The 20,838-nt window shown below is 41.7% G+C and overlaps 2 protein-coding genes across 4 annotated transcripts; one reads left to right on the forward strand and one right to left on the reverse strand.

The window, feature by feature from the left end:
* Window positions 1–297: 297 nt before the first annotated feature.
* slc41a2a (solute carrier family 41 member 2a) lies at window positions 298–8,019 on the reverse strand. Of its 2 annotated transcripts, none has more exons than XM_068722757.1 (11): window positions 7,648–8,019; window positions 6,290–6,741; window positions 5,874–5,981; window positions 4,351–4,422; window positions 4,058–4,202; window positions 3,072–3,218; window positions 2,781–2,928; window positions 2,448–2,527; window positions 1,353–1,484; window positions 1,056–1,204; window positions 298–978 (listed from the first exon to the last, which is right to left on the reverse strand). In XM_068722757.1, the coding sequence occupies exons 2-11, from the start codon at window positions 6,656–6,658 to the stop codon at window positions 802–804; spliced, it is 1,527 nt and encodes a 508-aa protein (XP_068578858.1). In that variant the 5' UTR covers window positions 6,659–6,741; window positions 7,648–8,019; the 3' UTR covers window positions 298–801. The 2 variants fall into 2 exon arrangements, with proteins under 2 accessions (XP_068578858.1, XP_068578859.1); XM_068722758.1 differs by lacking the exon at window positions 7,648–8,019 and having other exon boundaries at window positions 6,290–6,358; window positions 6,448–6,500.
* Window positions 8,020–8,179: 160 nt separating this feature from the next.
* washc4 (WASH complex subunit 4) lies at window positions 8,180–20,608 on the forward strand. Of its 2 annotated transcripts, none has more exons than XM_068724131.1 (33): window positions 8,180–8,320; window positions 8,976–9,115; window positions 9,227–9,280; window positions 9,381–9,446; window positions 9,858–9,903; window positions 10,018–10,085; window positions 10,171–10,253; window positions 10,453–10,495; window positions 10,596–10,699; window positions 11,084–11,204; window positions 11,385–11,508; window positions 11,594–11,721; window positions 11,827–11,987; window positions 12,083–12,209; window positions 12,329–12,454; window positions 12,549–12,656; window positions 12,794–12,940; window positions 13,015–13,094; window positions 13,606–13,711; window positions 14,934–15,050; window positions 15,211–15,379; window positions 15,714–15,868; window positions 15,972–16,046; window positions 16,125–16,229; window positions 16,335–16,469; window positions 16,903–17,011; window positions 17,119–17,185; window positions 17,360–17,446; window positions 17,769–17,916; window positions 18,054–18,150; window positions 18,259–18,455; window positions 19,074–19,170; window positions 19,587–20,608. In XM_068724131.1, exons 1-33 carry the CDS (start codon window positions 8,260–8,262, stop codon window positions 19,643–19,645), a joined length of 3,510 nt encoding a protein of 1,169 aa, XP_068580232.1. In that variant the 5' UTR covers window positions 8,180–8,259; the 3' UTR covers window positions 19,646–20,608. The 2 variants fall into 2 exon arrangements, with proteins under 2 accessions (XP_068580232.1, XP_068580231.1); XM_068724130.1 differs by having other exon boundaries at window positions 8,207–8,320; window positions 19,590–20,608.
* Window positions 20,609–20,838: the final 230 nt, after the last annotated feature.

Raw genomic sequence — 20,838 nt, forward strand, 5'->3', positions numbered from 1 at the left:
TCAACTCAGGCAATCACAAGCTCCACATCCATTATTGAAATGCTAAATATATACCGTTAATTTTTATGCAAAAATGTGAAAAAAATAGCTGAAATACAAATTCAGTAGACCAAGTAGGGAGGCTACCATTTTACATTGCCTGTTATACTAATCATATACACTCCGTGTAGACTTTTGGTCCTTATTTTGTTGACAGATAACAAGAAGTGATGAGTTAATCAGCACTTGGTATGTGATGTGATCTATGCCACATGCCCAATAGGATTTTAATAAACAGAGATACATAACACAGAGACATATTAATTATACTTTAGTTTACTTCTGTTCAGTGTTGTAAAAATAACAAATGCAATGAGTAAAAAGCAACAAAACCTTGGTCCTAAAAACATGTGTGCTACAATGAATTGCACTTTACTGTAACTGTACGTGCCTTAAGCTCTGTAGTTGTGTGCATCTATGTCTTTGACAATTTGCTAGGAAACAGATGAGCGATTTAGTAAACGTCCCAAAGGCAGGAAACTGTATAGCTATCCAAGACGTAGACTCATCTGAGAAGATTAGGGTTCAGATACAAAGACAAAAGCAGGGAAAAAATGGGGGTAATGGTGGAGAAGAAGCCGTCATTTTCTAAATCTGTTTAATAATGATGGCAAAGGGGGAAAAACAAACAAGAACAAACAGATGACTGCCTTTGATTAAAAAGTTTCTTTCAGTTTCTTTGTTGTTGGTATTTGTTATGTCACTTCTACAAATTATGTTTTGTCCCGTTTGCTCTTCCTCAAACCTTTTATTTGTGTGAACCTACACACTGCCTGAGTCACCGATGCACCACAGCATGACAAAGGCAAGAGAGAGGAGGGCAGTCCCTAGTAGGTCTCCGAGGGCTGTGAGGTAGGGTATTGAGTAACTGTCGGGGTCTTTACCCCTCCGCCATAGACAGTGGACCATACAGTCGGCTGCACACAGCAGGGAAAAGACCTAAGAGACAAATCCGAGTAATATGGTGAAACAGTGAGGATGCATGTGGGTGAAAAATGACCAGATGTTTCACTCACCTGAATCAGGGAAGCAGACAAGAAGGCGACAGTCAGGAGAGGACTGGGCAAAGTCTGGCCTCCTTTCATCAGGTGAATAGCATGTAAGAAGATGAGCTGACCGGGGAGCACCAAAAGAAGCAGAACCTGAGCAGATCGATGGTTTGCTCCTGCATGACAAAGCTGAACATCAGAGTGTGTGGTGTGTGTGTGTGTGTGTGTGTGTGTGTGTGTGTGTGTGTGTGTGTGGGGGGGGGGGGGGTATTAGGTGAAAGGGCTTTAGTCTTTATTTAATTGGTTTGACCATTTCATCTTTACCTGAACCAAAGAAAGTGCGGCAAGGGCTAAAGCAGCCCCTACGGTCTTCAGGAACCTCTCCAGGTGGGTAATTCAAATGCAAATTTGTAGAAATACGACTTGACTGTATGGAGACGAGGTTTCCTCCAATACCTGAATAGAAAAGATAAGATGAAAGGAATGGGGGCTTTAGTCTTTATTTAATTGGTTTGACCATTTCATCTTTACCTGAACCAAAGAAAGTGCGGCAAGTGCTAAAGCAGCCCCTACGGTCTTCAGGAACCTCTCCAGGTGGGTAATTCAAATGCAAATTAGTAGAAATACGACTAGATTGTATGGAGACGAGGTTTCCTCCAGCTAGAGCCACAAAAGGATGTATACTCCTTTTTTCACACATGCAGTAGTACTTCCTGAGACTTGTAAACAGACATTTATTGGAGTTTGATTTGTTATAGTAAGACAGCACTATCAAATATATTCAATGTTTTAAGTACATGAGACCAATTTATTAGAACTAGTATTAATAGTATGAGTTAAATAATTTAACATATAACCTATTAACGTTAACAAAAAACATAAAATTGTAACATTACCTTCAAGGCAACAGAGGAAGACATTAAGAATACTGTGGAGCACTGGCTCCAGACGGAGGAAATATATAAGACAGTGTTCAGAGCAGAATATAAGTTGCTCTCCGGAGACTGCTCAGGGTTTATACTTTACTCAAAGAATAAACTGTATTGCATCGAACTCTGACCGTTTTCAATGATTTCTTCAAACATCTCTGGGACACCAATAGCTGCAAATTACAGAATAAGTGTTGGAGCAGTAGTTTAGATTTCATCAACCGGCCCAGCCTGAGCTTCTGTTTTCCAACACTTTGATGTGTAAAATTGGCAGAGTTCCCCTTTAAGTCATCTTGACCTCAAATAACAATGCACCATTTTGAGCTATAGTTCTATCTTCCTTTTCCTCTACCCCCCCCCCAGTGGAGAGTCTGGAGGTGGTGGGGAGTACGGTGAGGGCAGGTATTGTATGTGCATCGGAAAAAATAGCTTTGTCACGTTGTAGCTTAAGGATGTATCCATGACTATTAATTGAAATATTCAAACTCACCATTTATGACTGGAGCATAAACTATAATTCCTGACAGGTTTGGATTTGACACAGTCTTGTCCAGAATAAGTCCTCCAATACTAAAAGAAAGACACATAGATTTCTCCTTGTAAAAACCTGTATTTTTGACAAGCAGTGATGTGAGGGAGATGATTAGTGTATTATCTATAAACTCAAGGCCTGGACCTTTTAATGCCAAGGCAAATTGTTAAAAACTAATAATTAACTTCATGTATAAACTAAATCCACCCCACACCTAAATGTACAAAGATCAAGTACCCTTGAATACATGTGAATGCTTTCCAAAACGTCAGTGACGACGGAGATGAGTACCTGCTGATGACCATTGCTGTAATGATTGGTTCCCAGCCTGTGCGGAGCAGGATGTGACTGGCTGGATGTTTAGAGGAGATGACCACCCAAAGAGGAACCAGGCACAAAAATAACAGATCCACCAGGTACAGCACGTAGGGATACAGGTCTGTCAAGAGAAAAGTCTTTATATAACCTTTATTTTCAACCAGGTTCCTGGTCTTTATGGCTGTGTTAGTTCCAGAGTACCACCTGTTGGCCAAAGGTGAAAATCACATGACCTTTGACTCCAATATGCTTGTCTCTCTTTACCTATGAGGGAGTAGAACCAATGACTGAAGCAGGCCAGCAAGGCAAGAGTGATGAGATCCCCAAAGCTGGCAGCCATAGGTGTGGCCACGTTGTCAGGGTTGATTCCCAGGCGCTTGGAGCCAATGATCACTCCAACCATAATAATACCTAGGGAGGGTTAAAGACATGGTAATGTTCTTAATCTATGAGGTGACATGGGATCAGTCTTGAAGGCATTCATGCTGTTGGAAAGACCTGATAAACTTAATTTAATTTCAATCTGAACGGAAGAATGGCTCTTAAGTCTTGAGTTCAGCAGAATTTGTATTATAAACAAAATAAAGGTGATGTAAGAGCAAAAAGAAAAGGAAAGTGGAGCCTAATATTATGGCTTGTGTATACAGCCCATAATATCTGCCTCTGTTGCACTGAGGTTGTCAAAATCAGTCTCTGCTGAAATTTAAATTGTGGGTTGATAAGAAGCCATCTGAAACCAAAAGTGATAAACCCAATGCAAAATTGATTTAAGTGTCCTAGATTCTCTGTTCATATTCCTATTTCTAAAAAGTTGTCAAACATGGAGACCAGCTTACTGAACTAAAGTGCATATTTTTCTGAGTCTTTGTGTGTGTGTGTGTGTGTGTGTGTGTGTGTGTGTGTGGTTTGTTCGTTTTGGGCTAGTGTAGAAACATGGCGGTGCAACATGACGGACTCCGTGAAGAGGACCCGCGGACTTATTTAAATAAATGGCTCATTCTAAGCTAAAAGACAACCATTCTTAGTTTCAGGTGATTATACATTAGTGAAAACATCTGTATGATTATTATACTCAATTTCTGCTAATAGATCCCATATAAAAGCTACACACTGGTCCTTTAAGCTTAATATATCCTGAGGTCATGGGCGAAGCAGAGAAGGTTTGAACAGATGTAATTGTGATGTGTGTAGGAATATGATACGCCTGTCTAAGGACTGAGGTTCAAGGTGATGACAAGTTGTGTTGTTACCTTGCAGCAATGAAGCCACGAAGGCGGTTGAAACACTGGTTGAACACAGGAGCATCACATGGTTGTAGGGCATCTTGCTTTCTGCCATCCAGCCCAGCAAAGTCGCCATCAAAGAGGCCAACAGGCCGAGCACTGTGGCTTGAAGCTTTAAAACGAGGGTGGTAGAGAGAAATATCCCCAAGTCACAATGTATCGCAACAAAATGATGTAGATAAACTGGTAATGATACAGAAATGGTTAATTAGAAGATATAATAAATGAAGGTTGCTTTTTGCCAAATAAAAATAATGTACCTGCTTGAGCGCCAGGTTCCCAACGATCAACAACCACTTTTCTCTGGCAGGCTCCATTTTTCCTGCATTCACCTGAGAACATCAGATATGGAATAAAACTGGGCAAACTCAATGTGCTGATGGAGGGTGTGTAATATGATTGAGAGCTTCAGAGCAGCTACTATATGGATCTTGACGTGATTTTTTAAGTCAATAATTAACTTTGAACCTCAACAGATAAATAGTGTTCATAATGTTACAACACCAACTCACATAAAAGAAATAACTAATAATTTGGAACAATGTGTACTCTTGTTGAATCCAACATAACAAGTAAATCTAATCCTAATAAAAAATAAATACTAGAGTCTCATGAATAAAAAGAAATTGTAAGGTTGCTTGCGGCCAATAAAGAAAAATTCATCTGATTGGCTTTGTAAATTTGACTACTCTCTATATTGTTAGTGTGCGTATGTCAGATATTTAATGAAAGGAGAAAACTGGTCATCGTGACAAAAACGTCACATAATGCTTTGGGGAAAAACATAAACTATTAATTTTTATATCAGATAAGCATACAAACATTTAAATAGGAAATTAAACTATAAAGTAATTAATTGATAACTTGATAAATTAAGAAATTACCAAATAAAATCACACGTTATTGTTTACTACCAAGCAATGACCTCGAAAAACAGTGACCTTAAAGGACAACGATGCTGTTCTTCTTTATTTTTCTGACTGACGAGAACTTCTTTGAAAACACGAATGTGTTAATCTGCTCTCATTACTTTCTAACTTCCCTACCCTGACTACTTTATGGCACTCAGTCCTCCAGCTCATTGGCTACTACTGAATGTGAAACTCTTTAAAAACTGGACATGAATACATAGTTTACTTCACTTTACATACTTTTGAGCAGCTAGTCACTGGAGTATTTGGCAAATGTGACTCAAATAGGAGTGATAGTGCATTTGTTTATGAAGAAAAATCTAACTCAGTGCAACAGTGTGGTTCATCTCTATGCTTTGACTTTTTTTGTAATATAAATATGTGATCATTATATTGTCTTCTTTTCCAAGAAAACATCATTTCAGATTATTTGAATTGTTGGACTGTCGGTAGCATAATTTTGTTCTGCGGGATATTGTGCTGCGAGTTGATCTGCTGCCGTGGACTTCACAGCTCTGTGAGAAGTTTCACACGAGGACAGAAAACCCATGATGCAAGGAGACAAAAATATAATTCTGAGAAAGAGGTTGTAGTTGCCCTGTCAATCAATTTTCCATGTTATTCACTTTCCCTCCAACTCTATTGCCCTTCTCTGTCCATTTTACTGCATTCACTGCATCGTCATAAGTGTTATTTTATATTCTGTGCAACGTCTCGTGGTATTTCTTTGTGATTGTGTATATATTATAAATAGATTACTGACATGAAGTCTCTTTTTGTGTACATCATGGTACGTGTGTGATTGGATTAAATTGCTAGCTCGTGTGCACATGTCTGTGTGTGTTTGTGTGTTAACAAGCGCACACACTCACAGCAGTAGAGAGTCTTGAGGCCAGAGTCATTTCCAGGTTCCCCTTCATGCCTAACACTGCAGGGACTAGGATGAAGATCTCTGTGATTTCCTGGAACACGTCCCAGTTCTGCTTCGAAAACACATTCACAAACTTAATATAGTAGATGAACCGCGGTCAACACCAACACAACAAACACACAATAAATCATCTTTGTTTTCAAGGTGATGCTCTCTTGAAATATACACACCAACTTTGAAATTCAAAATAGTTTTTTTGTTTGTTTTATATTCTCAGCTCTCTTCATCTCTTTACTTCCTGGCAAAATGAGGAGGTTTTCCATACAAAACCTCCTCATTTAGCTTCCAGGGATGTGGAAAGACACCTAAACTGTAAAACACCTCTTTGTCCTCCACGTCTTTTCTTTGTTTTCTCACCTGAACCACTTCAAGCAGCATCCCAGCAGAGACGGTCCCGAGCCCGGCCAGCACAAACGGCACCAGAATCTGAAGCACCATAGAACAGACTGACTCAGCAGGTGCACCGGAGCCACCTGCATCCTTTGCTCTCGTGGATCCACTGATCCTTGACCTACCATACAGTTGATTTGGGAGCAGAAAGTCTGTCTCCTGTGGCTCATAATGCAGACTGGTGTTGGCTAGCAAAATATTCCCATTAGAGCTAAAAGGTTGTGGACTTCCACAGTTTTGAGATGGGGACGGGTTGGATCCGTACTGTTGGCTGGTGCCTCTGCCCACAGAGCCACTTGGGGACAGTAGCTCATCTTGTGACTCCGGGACAAACATGGTGAAATGCTGGCAGGATGTTATTCCTGCTGCTCTGGCTCCAGAGAAACAGCGTGGCTCCTATCTGGTCACAAACAGTTTGCCTAAAAGGAAAATGAGAAACACCATAAAGAAATATAGAATTGGTGGATGCAGTCAAAAGCTCAGCATTTAGTTATGAAGTAAACAAGTCTTGTTCAATGATCTGACTTATTTCACTTCTGAAAAACAAAGTGTGCAACTTTGGCTTGTAGAGAGCTTGGCTGAGTCATCTGGTGGGACAGATTGCCTGCATTATCATTCTTCATCCTTGTTTCCCATCAGCAACACTGAGGCTGTGTTGTCTGACATTGACAATGCTCTTCATTTGAAATTCCTAAGAGATGACCAGGTACTAAACAGCTGAGCTTATGGAGCTGTGAGCGAGGCATTGTACAACATATATAACCTCCTTTTACCCAATCTGCAAACATGGCATATCAGCAAACAGTGTGTCAAAATGTATCAATGATACTCTGAACAATACTGTTGATGAGGCTTGAAAAAATGTAGTATTTTGTAACTTTGATGGCGCTACATCATTTTATTATGTTAAATATTTATAGTCAAGCAATATTTAATCATCAAACCCTCAAAATGGTCACACCAAAACCATTTTGATCGGAAAACGTATAAAATCATTTAAGTAACGTTATCGACAAGGAGTCCTGTACCCGTAGCAGATGCACAAGGGTATCTAAAGAAACGCATGGTACATCAAATAAACACTGTATACATGACCAAAGGGTTGAGGATGAAATAGGAACTTAAGAGAAAGTTTTAATTCTCATATCAAATCAATTTGTATAGCTGAATATTTCGATGTGTGTCCCCGTCTCTCCAGCATATCTGCTCACAGAGATACAGCTACAATTAATGTGTCAACATGTATACATGTATCTTAATATGATAGACTGAGAAACATACGGTTATAGGAATAGAATAGTAGAATAAAGAAAAAAGTCCCTTACCGTTAATGTGAAACCATAGCAGAAGAAGGCATCTATTCTCACACTCCTCTGCCAACCTTGACTCTTCCTTGTGGACTCTGTCGTCCTCTGAATGGTGTGCCCGAGTCTTCAGTGTGACATTACCCTGACACAACCCTTACACACACACACACCACACACACACACACACACACACACACACACACACACACACACACACACACACACACACACACACATACCTATACACACCACGTGACTCCCTCACCGCCACTATCATGTCTAGTAGTGAATGTATATTCAAATGCAGTGGCAGTGGTATAAGACAGACAGCTATTTGTTAAGAGCAGTCCAATGCTGGCCTGTGACCAAACAGTATTATAGTCTAGTTGTCATGGATGTTGTTGCATCACATGTTTTGGTTATTGATATCGGGACATATACAAAACCATCCATCCATCCATTCATATATCCAGCCAGCCAGCAAGCCACCTATCTGTCAATCAGCCATCTATCTAGCAAACTCCATTTCCCATGAGCACTAGCGATCACTCACAAAATCATGAGACCCATCATGGGACCGTGTAACCCGACACTTTAACATCAGTGTTTTGGGTCACCTATGCTGGCAGTATGGCGGTAGAAACCATCGCACCTGACTGGAAGTTTGACCGTTTTGACGACGGTTCCCAAAGTAAGTACAGTCCCGACCTGCAGTGCAACATAGCGACGTGCTTCACTACGTTAGCATCCAGTGCTACGCTGCTAGCAGGCTGCCGTGTCACTTAGGCGCCGTCTATTTGCTGGCACGGAACAAATCCGACTGTTACTTGCAAACAAAATCTCGTCATATGGACACATTTAACATTACTTCACTTTGTTTTCTTCATGTGAACGTCCGTCCGGTGCATCCAGCCCAGTTGTAATGTAAAGGAGAACTTCGTAAAATGAAGCAACAGCAAAGTTAGCTGACGTTAATCACCGCCATCAGTCACATCGCTACAGCTGACCAGTTTGACAGCCTAACGACACTTGGGTAGAAGTGACAGTAGCTCAGAGTAATAACAGCTCACGCAGCTGACTGTAGCCACACATTCCTTTCATTAAAGCAAATAAAATGGACATTGGTAGTTAATATTCACATGCACCCAGCAGAAACGAAATGGGGTTGGATATTTATTTTGTTTCTATTTTTATAAACGATAGAGTACGACTCTTTCTTTCTAAGATTTTAGCAAAAAACAAAGAATGGGCCTGGCGACGTTAACTAGCTGTTTAAATCAGGGTCAGTGTTCATCTGCAGCATCAGCACTGCTGAAGTGTCCTTGATTAAACCCACCACTCTGCAGAAATACACACAGAGGTTCAACTGAAGAACTACAGCAAGTTCCTGGAGGAGTACACCTCTCAGCTGAGGGGTATCGAGGAGGCTCTGGATGACTCCATCGGAGACGTGTGGGACTTCACACTGGACCCCATCGCCCTGAAGGTAAAACACCAAACACTGGTGGCTGAACGGCAACCTGTAAAGACTGACATTGTTTTTACACCATATACACTTTGTGCAACTTCCTTCCTGATGCGTTCTGCTCTCTTTCAGCTTCTCCCATACGAGCAGTCATCCATATTGGAGTTAATTAAAACAGACAACAAGGTAGGTTAACTAAAGACAAAACACAATCTGTAATTTGAAGTCTCCTGTTTTTCCTTTTTTGTTTGTTTTCATAATGACTTTTATATGGTGGTGTGTGCAGGTTCTGAACAAAGTCATCACTGTTTATGCTGCTCTCTGTAGTGAAGTGAAGAAGCTGAAGTATGAGGTAAGCATGGTCAGAATAGTGCACTCTGAAGGACCTTGTGTTGGGTGTATCCTTGAGGTCTAACATATGTGATGAATTCAATTCCTTCCCAGGTTTTTTTTTATTTTAAAGCCAGCATTGTTTACATCTGTGTTTACTAGCTTGCTGTCCTCTTCTGCCTACGCTGGCACATCGTTGCATATCTTGGCGTGTTCCCGCTACTTGTTGATCAGTGGAATAGTGTGACACCATTGGTAGGACTGTGTATCGAGATGAACAAAATTAGGAACCTACTCATAGAAAAACAGCTGCATGTCGCTCCTACGTCTAAATGAATCTCTCCAGTGTGAAGAGATGTTGATATCCCTTGTTTGTGTTGTGCTGTGAGATGCAAATTCTGATTCTGTGTCCTGATTTTATGTTCCCTTGCAGGCAGAAACCAAGTTCTACAACGGCTTATTGTACTACGGAGAGGGAGGTAATCCGTCAGATATTACTATTTACTCTCGTTCTTGGTTTGCCCTTAGTGGTACGCAGCAATTCTCGATCAACTGATGAGAAATAAAGACATAAATGTGCGTTTGTGTTACAGTGTCTGACACCAGCGTTGTTGAAGGAGAGTCCCAGATTCAAATGGGCCGTTTTATCTCCTTCCTTCAGGTAGGCTGTGAACACTCACAATAGTCGAGACATTCTGCATTTTGTTGAAATCACGATACCATCTTCTGTCTTTGCTCTCTGACAGGAACTGTCCTGTTTTGTGTCAAGATGTTATGAAGTGGTAGTCAACATTGTCCATCAGCTGGCTGCCCTCTACAACAGCAACAAGTAATGTAGCACAGTGAATGTACTGTTCTTGTTGGAGGGGCTCGAATACCCATGTTGTCAAAAGAGCTTTTGTGCTCTTCATGCAGACAAAAAACAACAACATACAGACTGCATTTCTAGTTTAAGTACTTATTGCATGTTTGTGTCTCTTACAACGTGTAACAAAATGTACAAAAGCATTTCTCCTTTCATATCTCAGGGGTACAACAAAAATCATTGAGTCGTCAGGTGTCCATTTCCAGGTGGGTTTTAGGATTTGGTTGATTTTAGTCCTCAATCTCTCTTCTTTATCTCATCTATCTAAATATTTCTTCCTGTGTTTGTTTTGTGTTCCCTCTGCAGACGGTGTACGAACACCTCGGGGAGTTGTTGGTGGTTCTGCTCACACTCGATGAGATAATGGAAAATCACGGCACACTAAAAGATCACTGGAAGATGTATAAAAGGTCAACACATAGAGAGAGACACACACACACACACACACACACACACACACACTAAACTATCTGGATGACCATGAAGGACACCATTCAAATGGTTTATAACAGTGGATTGAAACCATACAACCAAGAAAAAAACATTTTTGTGATAAAAGAAAATACCTCCTACAAATCCTACAAAATTGTTTTTTTCAACTTATGTACGCATTATGTATGCAAATCTGATCTAGAAAGATATTTTGTATACAGACCCTACATTTCCTGCATTTATTTAACTAATTACATCTGTTGAAACCAGATATTCTTTTCTTATATATTTCAACATAAGTGCTTTAATATATAAATCATGTACAGCCTGTAGTCTTGTGTAATCGCTTTCTCTTACTGTAGGTTGTTGAAGTCTGTGCACCATAACCCGGGGAAATTTTCCATTCCTGAAGAGAAGCTGAAACCATTTGAGAAGCTGCTGCTCAAGCTTGAGGGACAGATGCTGGATGGCATGATACTGCAGGTGACTTCACTTCTTTCAGGCCTTTATTCTGTTGTACAATTAATTTTCTGAGTGTTTGCAGTCAGAGTTTAGCTTTGTGCCAATATGCAAACGGAGATCAATTAGGTCATTTTAAGACTGAATACTTGTGAACATATTCTGAGCACCATTAGCCTCATGATGTTTACAACTGTGTGACAGGCCTGTGTGGAGCAGAGATTCGATGATCCCGGGGAAGGAGTAGCTGTCGCCAAAAACAGTGCCTTTGCCGAGGAGTTTGCCTTCAACATTCGCACCATATTCACCAATGTTGAGTCCAAAATTGGTCAGTTTCTCTTCATGATCGACTAGTTCTCACTCTTTGCTGCAACTTTAAATGTTTTGTGTCTGCGTGTCCGTGTTGTTTTCAGGTGAACCTTCAGAGATTGACCAGAGGGATAAGTATGCCTGCGTCTGTGGTCTATATGTGCTTCACTTTCACATCTTCAGGAGTGTCGACAAGAAGTTCTACAAGGCGCTGCTTGACATCTGTAAAAAGGTAGCTCTCGGCCTGCCTCTTTTCTCTATCGAATACTTTTTTGAATCCTCTTGCGGCAGTGGAAACATCTCGATCACGTGGGTTTGTGTTTGCCTCCTCCTCCAGGTTCCAGCTGTCACTCTGACTGCAAACATCATCTGGTTTCCCGACGCTTTCCTCATTGCTAAGGTCCCGGCCGCAGCGAAACTGATGGATAAGAAGAGTCTACAGGCGATCAGAGCGCAAAGAGACACCTACCTGCAGCAAAGAGCTCAGACACTAACAAAGTCAGTGGAGCCAAAGATCAGTCACGTTTGCTTTGTTTCATTCAGAGTTTTTAGATTTGTAGAATCCGATGTCTTCCGTTGTCTCTCCTCTTCAGGGATGTGCAGTCCTACTACGTGTTTGTAACTTCCTGGATGATGAAGATGGAGTCCATCTTGTCCACGGAGCATAAGGGTGACAAGTTGGTAGAAGACCTGAACAGCAGGTGTAATGTGTTTGTACAGGTAAGGACCTAACGAGGCTCAGCAGGACTACAGCCTAGGGCATTGGACTACAAAGACCAGCTCGTCACTTGGCATTCACATTATCCAATACATCCTCAAATCCAATTGTTCTGTCACAGGGCATCCTGTATGCATACAGCATCGGCACCATTATCAAAACCACGATGAACATGTACATGTCGATGCAGCGGCCCATGACCAAGACGTCTGTCAAAGCTCTGTGTCGACTCGTTGAATTGCTCAAGGTGCGTGCAAAACTGCTTTTTAAGTGTCTCTGTACTTTCCACCAGTGCATTGTCTGTTTGAGAATAAGGTCATGTGGTGTGTCTTTCCCCTCAGGCTGTGGAGCACATGTTTCACAGGCGGTCCATGGTTGTTGCAGACTCTGTTTCCCACATCACTCAGCAGCTGCAGTCACAGGCCCTCAACGCCATCGGCGTTGCCAAGGTAAATACAAACGCACAAACAATACGAATATTGGTATCCACAGGAGGAGTTTATGGAGTTGTGACGTAACTGCAATATTTATATTTTTCTAATTAACTTCATTTTTATGTGACGCTACGTGTTTTTGTTCCCTGCAGAAAAGGGTGATCTCTGACAAGAAGTATAGCGAGCAGAGGCTGGACGTGCTGTCGTCTTTAGTTCTGGCAGAAAATGCTCTGAGTGGACCGAGCACAAAGGAGCGACGCCTCGTGGTGTCTCTGGCACTGTGTGTCGGCACTCAGCTGGTACGTTGGGAGGAAGTTCGTTGTTGATGGGATGCTTTCTCAGCTTGACACTGAAATCTCTCGCTGTCTTGTAGAAAACGTTCAAAGATGAGGAGCTGCTTCCACTGCAGCTCGTGTTGAAGAAGCTGGATCTGATCAGTGAGCTGAGTGAGAGGTGGGCGTTTTCTTCTTTTGATCATGTTGAACAAAGTGCAATTTGACAGTTGGTGCATGCCACGATCTGCCTTTGTTCCGTCTGCCAAGAGCTGGCAAAGTGGTTAACCCTCCAGGCAGCGAAGGAGAATTCCAGAAGGCCAGATGCTGCTGCTTTCCAGCCATCTTTCAACACCTCATGTAACAGACAGCCAGTTATTGTGCTGTGATGTGTCACGAGCAAAGAGCTGAGCATTGTAGTTTTGAGAACATGCTGAAACCAAACACCTTATATAACCAAATCATTAAGATGCTGACGTCTCAACTACACATTCATCACTTCGGTATGTGACTGTTGTCGATTATCTGTTGAACCAAACATTTTTAATTGCATCTGACCCATGGACGCGAATGTTGATCCAGAACTTTGTTGAAAATCTTGGCACAAATCCTTTTATGTAAGCAATTTGATGTTTTCTGTGACCTACTTGAAGAGTCTTCTGGCATACGACCGTTTTCCATTTATTCCACAGGGTCAAGCTGCAGTGTGACTGTAGTTTCCTCTACTGGCACCGAGCTGTGTTTCCCATCTACCTAGACGATGTATACGACTACGCCGTGGACGCAGCACGAATACACGTAAGCGGTGTAATGGGAAAAATATATTTAGTATCATGAAATGTTTTAAAAGATGTACAACTGAGAGGGAAAGTGAGGAACACAAACACTGACAAAACACAGCAGTCCTGCAGAAGTAGTTAATCAGTTTTATTGAACACAGTGTCTTGTTTCTCATGGCTGTTCACACACTCCCACTTCGGACAGAGGAAGTGAAGACACAGTGTCTTCTTTGTCTGTTTGGCAAGTTTGAGACAGACCGTAAAACCATCACTGACATCCCAGTTAACGCACCTGGCATGTGTCTAGATAAGAACGATAGCCAGGGTACGAAAACATCTACTCCCTGTCTATGTTTATCCCAAGGCGTGAACTCATGTGTGCATAAAATGGTTTGGTATCTTGTACGATGTTGAACTTTTCACCACAGACACTGACTGAGGTGGCTGTGGTGCATCTTTCACTTGCAAGCGAAATAAAATAGAACAAGACAACTTTGAATCATTTGAAGACTTTATTATTTTCTTTGAATTTGTGAACAAAGCTCTTCTCCCGATTTATAATTAGAAGTTTTTCCAAAACAGCAGACTGGACTGATCGCACGCACTCTTTCTGTGACCCTGTTTGAGAGCATCACAATCTCAATTTAAGGGTCTTGTGGCAGGAATGACGTGGAGAACGTGGAATTGGAGTTGCAACCCAGCGGGAAGTGTTTTAATGAGCACAAGACAACATACAACAAATCCAAAGTATTAGTTCTTACAGCTTACTCTTATAGTCTAAATTCAGCCCCCTTATGTCACTCTCCACCAATCAAACCAGTCGGTTGAAGCACAAACAAAGCGCATCCTGCTTTCTCATTATGGTATGTTCTCTAGTCCTCGTCTGGGTCATAACAGAACAAATTGGCAGGACAAATGATACTTCGACGGGAATTGTTTATCGTACTTGGCGCAAGTTTCCTGACGCCGTCATACCTCTTTCTCGGACCTGCTGACTTTCTTATTTCTAAGAAATGTCTTCTTATGAAACCAACATGACTCAGCATGGTTATCTGTTTTTCTTCAACAAGTTGAAAGTTGCATTGCTGTATGAATTTTGGATTTACTGCTTTAGCAGATACCTGGAAGACTGAATATCTTCTCATTTGTATAATCTGCTGTCTATTTGTTTAAAGTTTGCTTTTAAATGTGACCTGTTTCCCTTCTGCTTGTGTCTGACATCTGTGATTTTGCTGGAGCAGTACATGTTTAGTGCACTGAGGGACAGTGTGCCCTCCATGTTGTATGCCAAACACATGGAGTCATGTGACCAGCTACTGGAGAGCTACGACAAGGAGATCATGGACGTGTTCAACGAGGTGAGAACAGAGGAAAAAGGGCTTTAGGGTTAGAGGGAGAAACGGGGATGGTGTACAGGTGTCGGGACATTTGATTTAAATCGTTTTGTACAAATCAAAGAGCTTTGGAGTCGCACCCTTGACCTTCATCTACATCTTGTTCTCATTGTAACTCTTGTAGCACCTGCTGGACAAGCTGTGTAAGGAGATTGAGAAGGACCTGCGTCTCTCCGTCCACACCCATCTGAAGCTGGACGACAGGAACCCGTTCAAAGTTGGCATGAAGGACCTGGCCCACTTCTTCTCCCTCAAGCCCATCCGATTCTTCAACCGCTTCATCCTCATCAAAGGTGATGGAAAAACTGTGTCCATACATGTACATGTGTTGCCATTTTCTGATAGTATCTACCGCACTTATATTAACTATCAAGTATGTGTCCCAAGTGTGCATCCTCTGAGTGCTGTTACTGTTGTAGTTGCAAGTACTTTTGTTTCACTATTTCATTCAGTGGAAATACGGTTGAGTCAGTGTGATATCTCACCAGTAAACTGTGTGTGGTAGTATGAAGGGAAGCTCGTGTCATTATGAGACAGTGTACTGTGAAATGCTGACACCTGCTGGAAAACTGCAAAATGACGCTGAAGGTGTAACTTAAAAGACTATTTGTTTTATTTTTCGTGCAGCCTACGTGACCCACTACCTGGATAAAACCTTCTACAACCTGACCACGGTCGCTCTCCATGACTGGGCCACCTACAGTGAGATGAGAAACCTCGCCACGCAGCGCTATGGGCTCATGATGACGGAGGCACACTTGCCCAGCCAGACCCTGGAGCAGGTCTGTGTGGTCGCTCCGTACGCCACGTGACAGAGGGGGAGTTTTTGATCAAAGACGTGAAGGTGGTAGATGGTTGGTTATAACCGGCATGTTTCCTCATCAGGGTCTGGACGTTCTGGAGATCATGAGGAACATTCACGTTTTTGTCTCACGCTACCTTTATAACCTCAACAACCAGGTAAGACATGCTCTCCTTCCACCTCTTGAAGCAAGCAGCTGTTTGTGCGTTATATACAGTTATTCGCTTTCCCGACAGATCTTCGTAGAGAAGGCCAGCAACAACAAGCACTTGAACACCATCAACATCCGTCACATCGCCAACTCCATCCGGACCCACGGCACAGGCATTATGAACACCACGGTGAGTCTACAGGGAAGGCAGTGGTGCGTGTTTTTTTTCTTTCAGATCTGGGTGTATCAAGGGTTTTGCTGCACCTGTTGCACATCTTCTCTCTTCTTTCATCAGGTGAATTTCACATACCAGTTCCTGCGGAAGAAGTTTTACATCTTCAGTCAATTCATGTACGACGAACACATCAAGTCCAGACTCATCAAGGACATCCGCTTCTTCAGAGAAACAAAGGACCAGTCTGATCAGAAGGTAGGAAAGGCGCTGTGTCTGTCCAAATTGATTTTACCACACCAGTTACGCAAACAAAGCACAACGGACAGATGGGGAATATTGTCGGCTGCAACTTTTCAGAAAGTGTTGTGCTTTAGTTTGTTCTGGTGGTTTTAACGCCTGTTGAGCCCCAACTGGTGAGAGCTGGAAACTGAAATCCAGTGGTTAAGATTAAATGAATTTAGCAAATGGGCTTGTTAAGTTTTCATATTAACAGACACAGACTTTCAGATAAGCCAGCCATGAGAACAGGAGCTTTTCTCGATTTTCTGTTCTTGGAACTAGTTAGCTGCCTAATCCTCCTGAACTTTCCGTTTTAAAAATACTGCGTTTTCATATCACTTTAGTACAATAACATGGCTCCCTGCCACAAGCTCGTGTTCAGCTGTAGCGTTGCATGTTTTTGTTGCAGTATCCATTCGAGCGAGCGGAGAAGTTCAACCGCGGCATCAGGAAGCTGGGCATTACTCCGGATGGCCAGAGTTACCTGGACCAGTTCAGACAGCTCATCAGCCAGATTGGTGAGAAAAACACACAGATGCTCATCTGTTCTTGGCATTTAATCTTAGAAATGTAACTGCAGGTGCAGGCAAAGTTAAACCAACACCGATTTGACCCTTTTTTGCAGGCAATGCCATGGGCTATGTGCGTATGATCCGCTCTGGAGGCCTCCACTGTTGCAGCAGTGCCATCAGGTAAAAGAGAGTTGTTCGACTGCAGGTTGTGTATAGTTGTGCTATGAAGGGAGCAAGTCTCTGAAATGCCTGATTAACTGGATACATAATTGTTATTATTGTTAAATCCAATTAAAGCTCAAGTGTTTTCTGTCATACCTCACTGGTATGGTTTTGTGTCCGTGTCATCTCCAGGTTTGTGCCCGACCTGGAGGATATAGTCAACTTTGAGGAGCTGGTGAAAGAGGAGGGACTGTCAGAGGAGACCCAGAAAGCTGCTAGGTAGGGCAAATAGCAGCCCAGCCCTTTATTTCTCCAAATGATAATTTGCATTTAGGGGATTTACTTTGGTGTATGTTGGATTGGGGTTCATTTAAGCCTAGCTCCAGTAGGTTTAACTGTAGAATTCAGTTTTGGCTTAATATTTCTGTCATGCACACAAACGGCTGTGTTTCAGTTGTGTCTACGGTCCAAAAATGTCCAGATATTTTCAGTGTAGTTCCAGTTTTACTCCTGCAGAGGGCACCCCAGCTGTAACAAAAATAGGAAAGGAAACATTACTTGTTGTTTGCGCCGTTCTTCTTCAATGTTGGGTCATTTCCAGTGTCCTAGATTCAGTGTTGGGCGATCTGACCAGCAACTCTGCCGAGGGCACGGAGTACTTCAAGATGCTGGTGGCGGTGTTTGCGCCTGAGTTTCGCAGCGCCAAGAACATGCACCTGAGGAACTTCTACATGATCGTGCCCCCACTGGTCAGTGTCGAGACCCGTCACGCTCTTTTCTCTGTCCATTTGTTTTTGTTAAACAACTCTTTATGCAGTGTTTAACTTTTATGGTCATCATTAGTCTTTAGCACTTTGAGTAATTAATGCACAACTAATCCTCATAGACGGTGAATTTTGTGGAGCATTCCATCAGCTGCAAAGAGAAACTCAACAAAAAGAACAAAACTGGAGCTGCGTTCACAGATGATGGCTTTGCTATGGGTGAGTATGTACTGTACAACATCGGCTCAATGCTCTACACTTCTTGCTTTTTTTTGGGCTTTTTGACTAACCTACACTCTGATGCCACTGTAACTCTCGCTCTCGCAGGTGTGGCGTACATCCTGAAGCTGCTGGACCAGTATCTGGAGTTTGACTCTCTGCACTGGTTCCAGGCCGTCAGAGATAAGTACAAGAAAGAGATGAATGCTGTGGTGAAGGAGCAGAGCGTCCAGACCGCCAGCCAGGATGAGAAGTTGCTGCAAACGATGAACCTCACTCAGAAGAGGCTGGATGTCTACCTTCAGGTACAATCCCTGTTGGATTGGAACCCCCTTCAACCCCCTTCAACCCCCTTTAACCCCCTTCAACCCCCTCTAACAGGAAGTATAATGTAGCCATGGAGTCAGTGAGTTTGTTTGCCTAACTTTTGACAAATTGGCAGCATTAAAAGTATGCCGAATTAACTACTGGCTGTTCCTGTTTGTAATGTAGCCATGAATGTACTCTCACTGACTTTGATAATGAAGAAGAACTTTAAAAAGTGATGGTTCTTAAGCAGGTTCTGACAATTTAGGATGAGCCTTCACAAAACTCCTCCTCTTACAGATAATGATATCCTCTGGATGAGTAAGTCAAAGTGAATCTAAATAATTGTTATGACTCAAAGAGGAAATACAAACGTTGTTGGACATTACAGTAATTGGGAGCTAATGGGTTTTTAAGTACCTTAATTGCCCCCATCAGCTGCTGGTCGTATTAATCAGCCGGCCGTACTACAATAACCAGCTTCCTGATGCTTTTAGAACCCCGCGGTGCCCCTTTCCCTTTCACCTCCAGCAGCATCTTTGCCTCTGCGTCTCTTCCTTTGTGTCTGACAACCTCTGATGTACAATAGTTGTTCACTCTGACCTCTTTCTCTTCAGGAGTTTGAGCTGCTCCACTTCTCGTTGAGCAGCGCGCGGATCTTCTTCAGAGCAGACAAGACTGCAGCCGAGGAGACTCAGGAGAAGAAAGATAAAGGTTAGGTGGTGTTGTGATGATTAATGGAGTCTTTTAATTATGCAAAACCACTGGCACACCCGACCTGTTCTTCAGGCTTTTTGTGGATGACTTTTCATAGAGATAGTACTATGATTAATGAAGGATGAGGTCAGTGCGTCTTTATCCTCCTTTAGATCTCAGAAATAACTCACTTGCCATTCATTATATAGACAATATATTATTTTTTTATTTCATATTTTATTGTTGGTCAGTAGTGCTTTTTTATTTATATTTACACCTATTTTCACTATTCTTTATCTGTCCAGCTCTGTGGTCCTTGTCCCTAGCTGTTGTTTCTATTTCTGTATCCGTGCATATTGTGACAAAGTATTCTTTTGCATGTTTATGCATACTTGGCCAATAAAGCTGATTCTGTCTCTGATTCTTTCCACCAGAAGTCAAAGCAGGAGGTCCTCCAGATGTCTCAACCCTCACTGAACCCATCTCAAAGTGACCCTCACTGTGAGAACAGCAGATCAGTGTTCATAACTTCATTTGATGTAAAATGAGGGGAGACTGCGCCTCGCTAGAAGAGTGTGAAGAGAAGATCTGATGTTGTTTCTCTTTACATCCCGTGACAAAACAATCCTCTTACGTAGAGAAAGAATGTGTACTTAAAGTGCTGCTGCAGGAAGTGTCTTTTTTGTTTCCATTCTACAGAAACATAACATCTCTTTAGTGTTTGCAACATTTAATAAATTCAATTTGAATTTGTAGCATTTACGCAAGCGACTGCAATTTGAAATGGTCAGGTGGTGTAACAAGTGTAATGTAGAAGTCAACGCTTTCCTCCGCCACACTGCCTTTTCATACTTTTAGTCTGGATGGACTGGATTAATGTTTCTCCAGTAGAAGCCTCAGCTATGCGTGTCTTCTGCTGATCACAAACACAATCTGTGACTGATTTGCATCTTTGCTACATCTTTGTTTTTGTCCAATTTCCTAATTGTGATTGATTGTCCATGGCCTTTAATGGCAGCTCTGTTTTAAATGCCTGTGTAAATTATAGCACAGATATGAGGACGCTTGAGAATTTTTTCAATGAATAATCTTCTCATGTTTGTGCCATATTTGTCTACTGCTATTTTTTTTTTTTAGTTTTATCCATTTTATACATTGTATATGTTGTGTATGTGCCTTTCTAAACTGTGGATGAACTGTTTCAACAACTTTAATTCATTTAGAAATAATACTTCCTGATCTGTAAGTGTAGCCTAGTACAAACGTGTCTTTATTTATCTGCAGCACTGAAGATGTATCATTACTTTTGTTTTCCCAATTTTGTATCTATCAACATGTGTTACATGTGAAAATTAGGCCAGAATTTGGTCAAAATGACATTCCATGAATTGACTTGCTTGAAGAGAAAGTTCTATAAAGTCTTTGAAGACTAATAAATCTTGCACTTTCAACAGAATTGAATGTCTCCATCATGAGGTGTAATGAAATCCTTCAAACTGAAAATGAAGATACAAAAGGTTTTAAGGCACAGATTACATGTTCCAAATATTCTGTAAACATTTAACTAGTATCACACAGAACTATACATTTTGTGTAGTACATTGTAATTACATTATAATTAGAAATGACTCCAAGAGAGGAGTGTAACTCAGAGGGGTCCCCTCACTTCAACAAAGAGCAATAAAC

Source organism: Cebidichthys violaceus, unplaced genomic scaffold, assembly GCF_023349555.1.
Source record: "Cebidichthys violaceus isolate CVI_PGR_0920_01 unplaced genomic scaffold, fCebVio1.0.p SCAF_3, whole genome shotgun sequence".
Lineage (NCBI taxonomy): Eukaryota > Metazoa > Chordata > Actinopteri > Perciformes > Stichaeidae > Cebidichthys > Cebidichthys violaceus.

Excerpts from the sequence above, each read along its gene's own strand:
- slc41a2a (XM_068722757.1), bottom strand. The coding sequence starts at position 6,658 with ATGTTTGTCCCGGAGTCACAAGATGAGCTACTGTCCCCAAGTGGCTCT. Across the intron at positions 1,205-1,352 it reads CCGCACTTTCTTTGGTTCAG|GAGCAAACCATCGATCTGCT; the intron begins GTAAAGATGAAA and ends TTTGTCATGCAG. Across the intron at positions 979-1,055 it reads TGTCTGCTTCCCTGATTCAG|GTCTTTTCCCTGCTGTGTGC; the intron begins GTGAGTGAAACA and ends TTTGTCTCTTAG.
- washc4 (XM_068724131.1), top strand. The coding sequence starts at position 8,260 with ATGGCGGTAGAAACCATCGCACCTGACTGGAAGTTTGACCGTTTTGAC. Across the intron at positions 11,509-11,593 it reads CAATGTTGAGTCCAAAATTG|GTGAACCTTCAGAGATTGAC; the intron begins GTCAGTTTCTCT and ends TGTTGTTTTCAG. Across the intron at positions 17,917-18,053 it reads ACATGATCGTGCCCCCACTG|ACGGTGAATTTTGTGGAGCA; the intron begins GTCAGTGTCGAG and ends TAATCCTCATAG.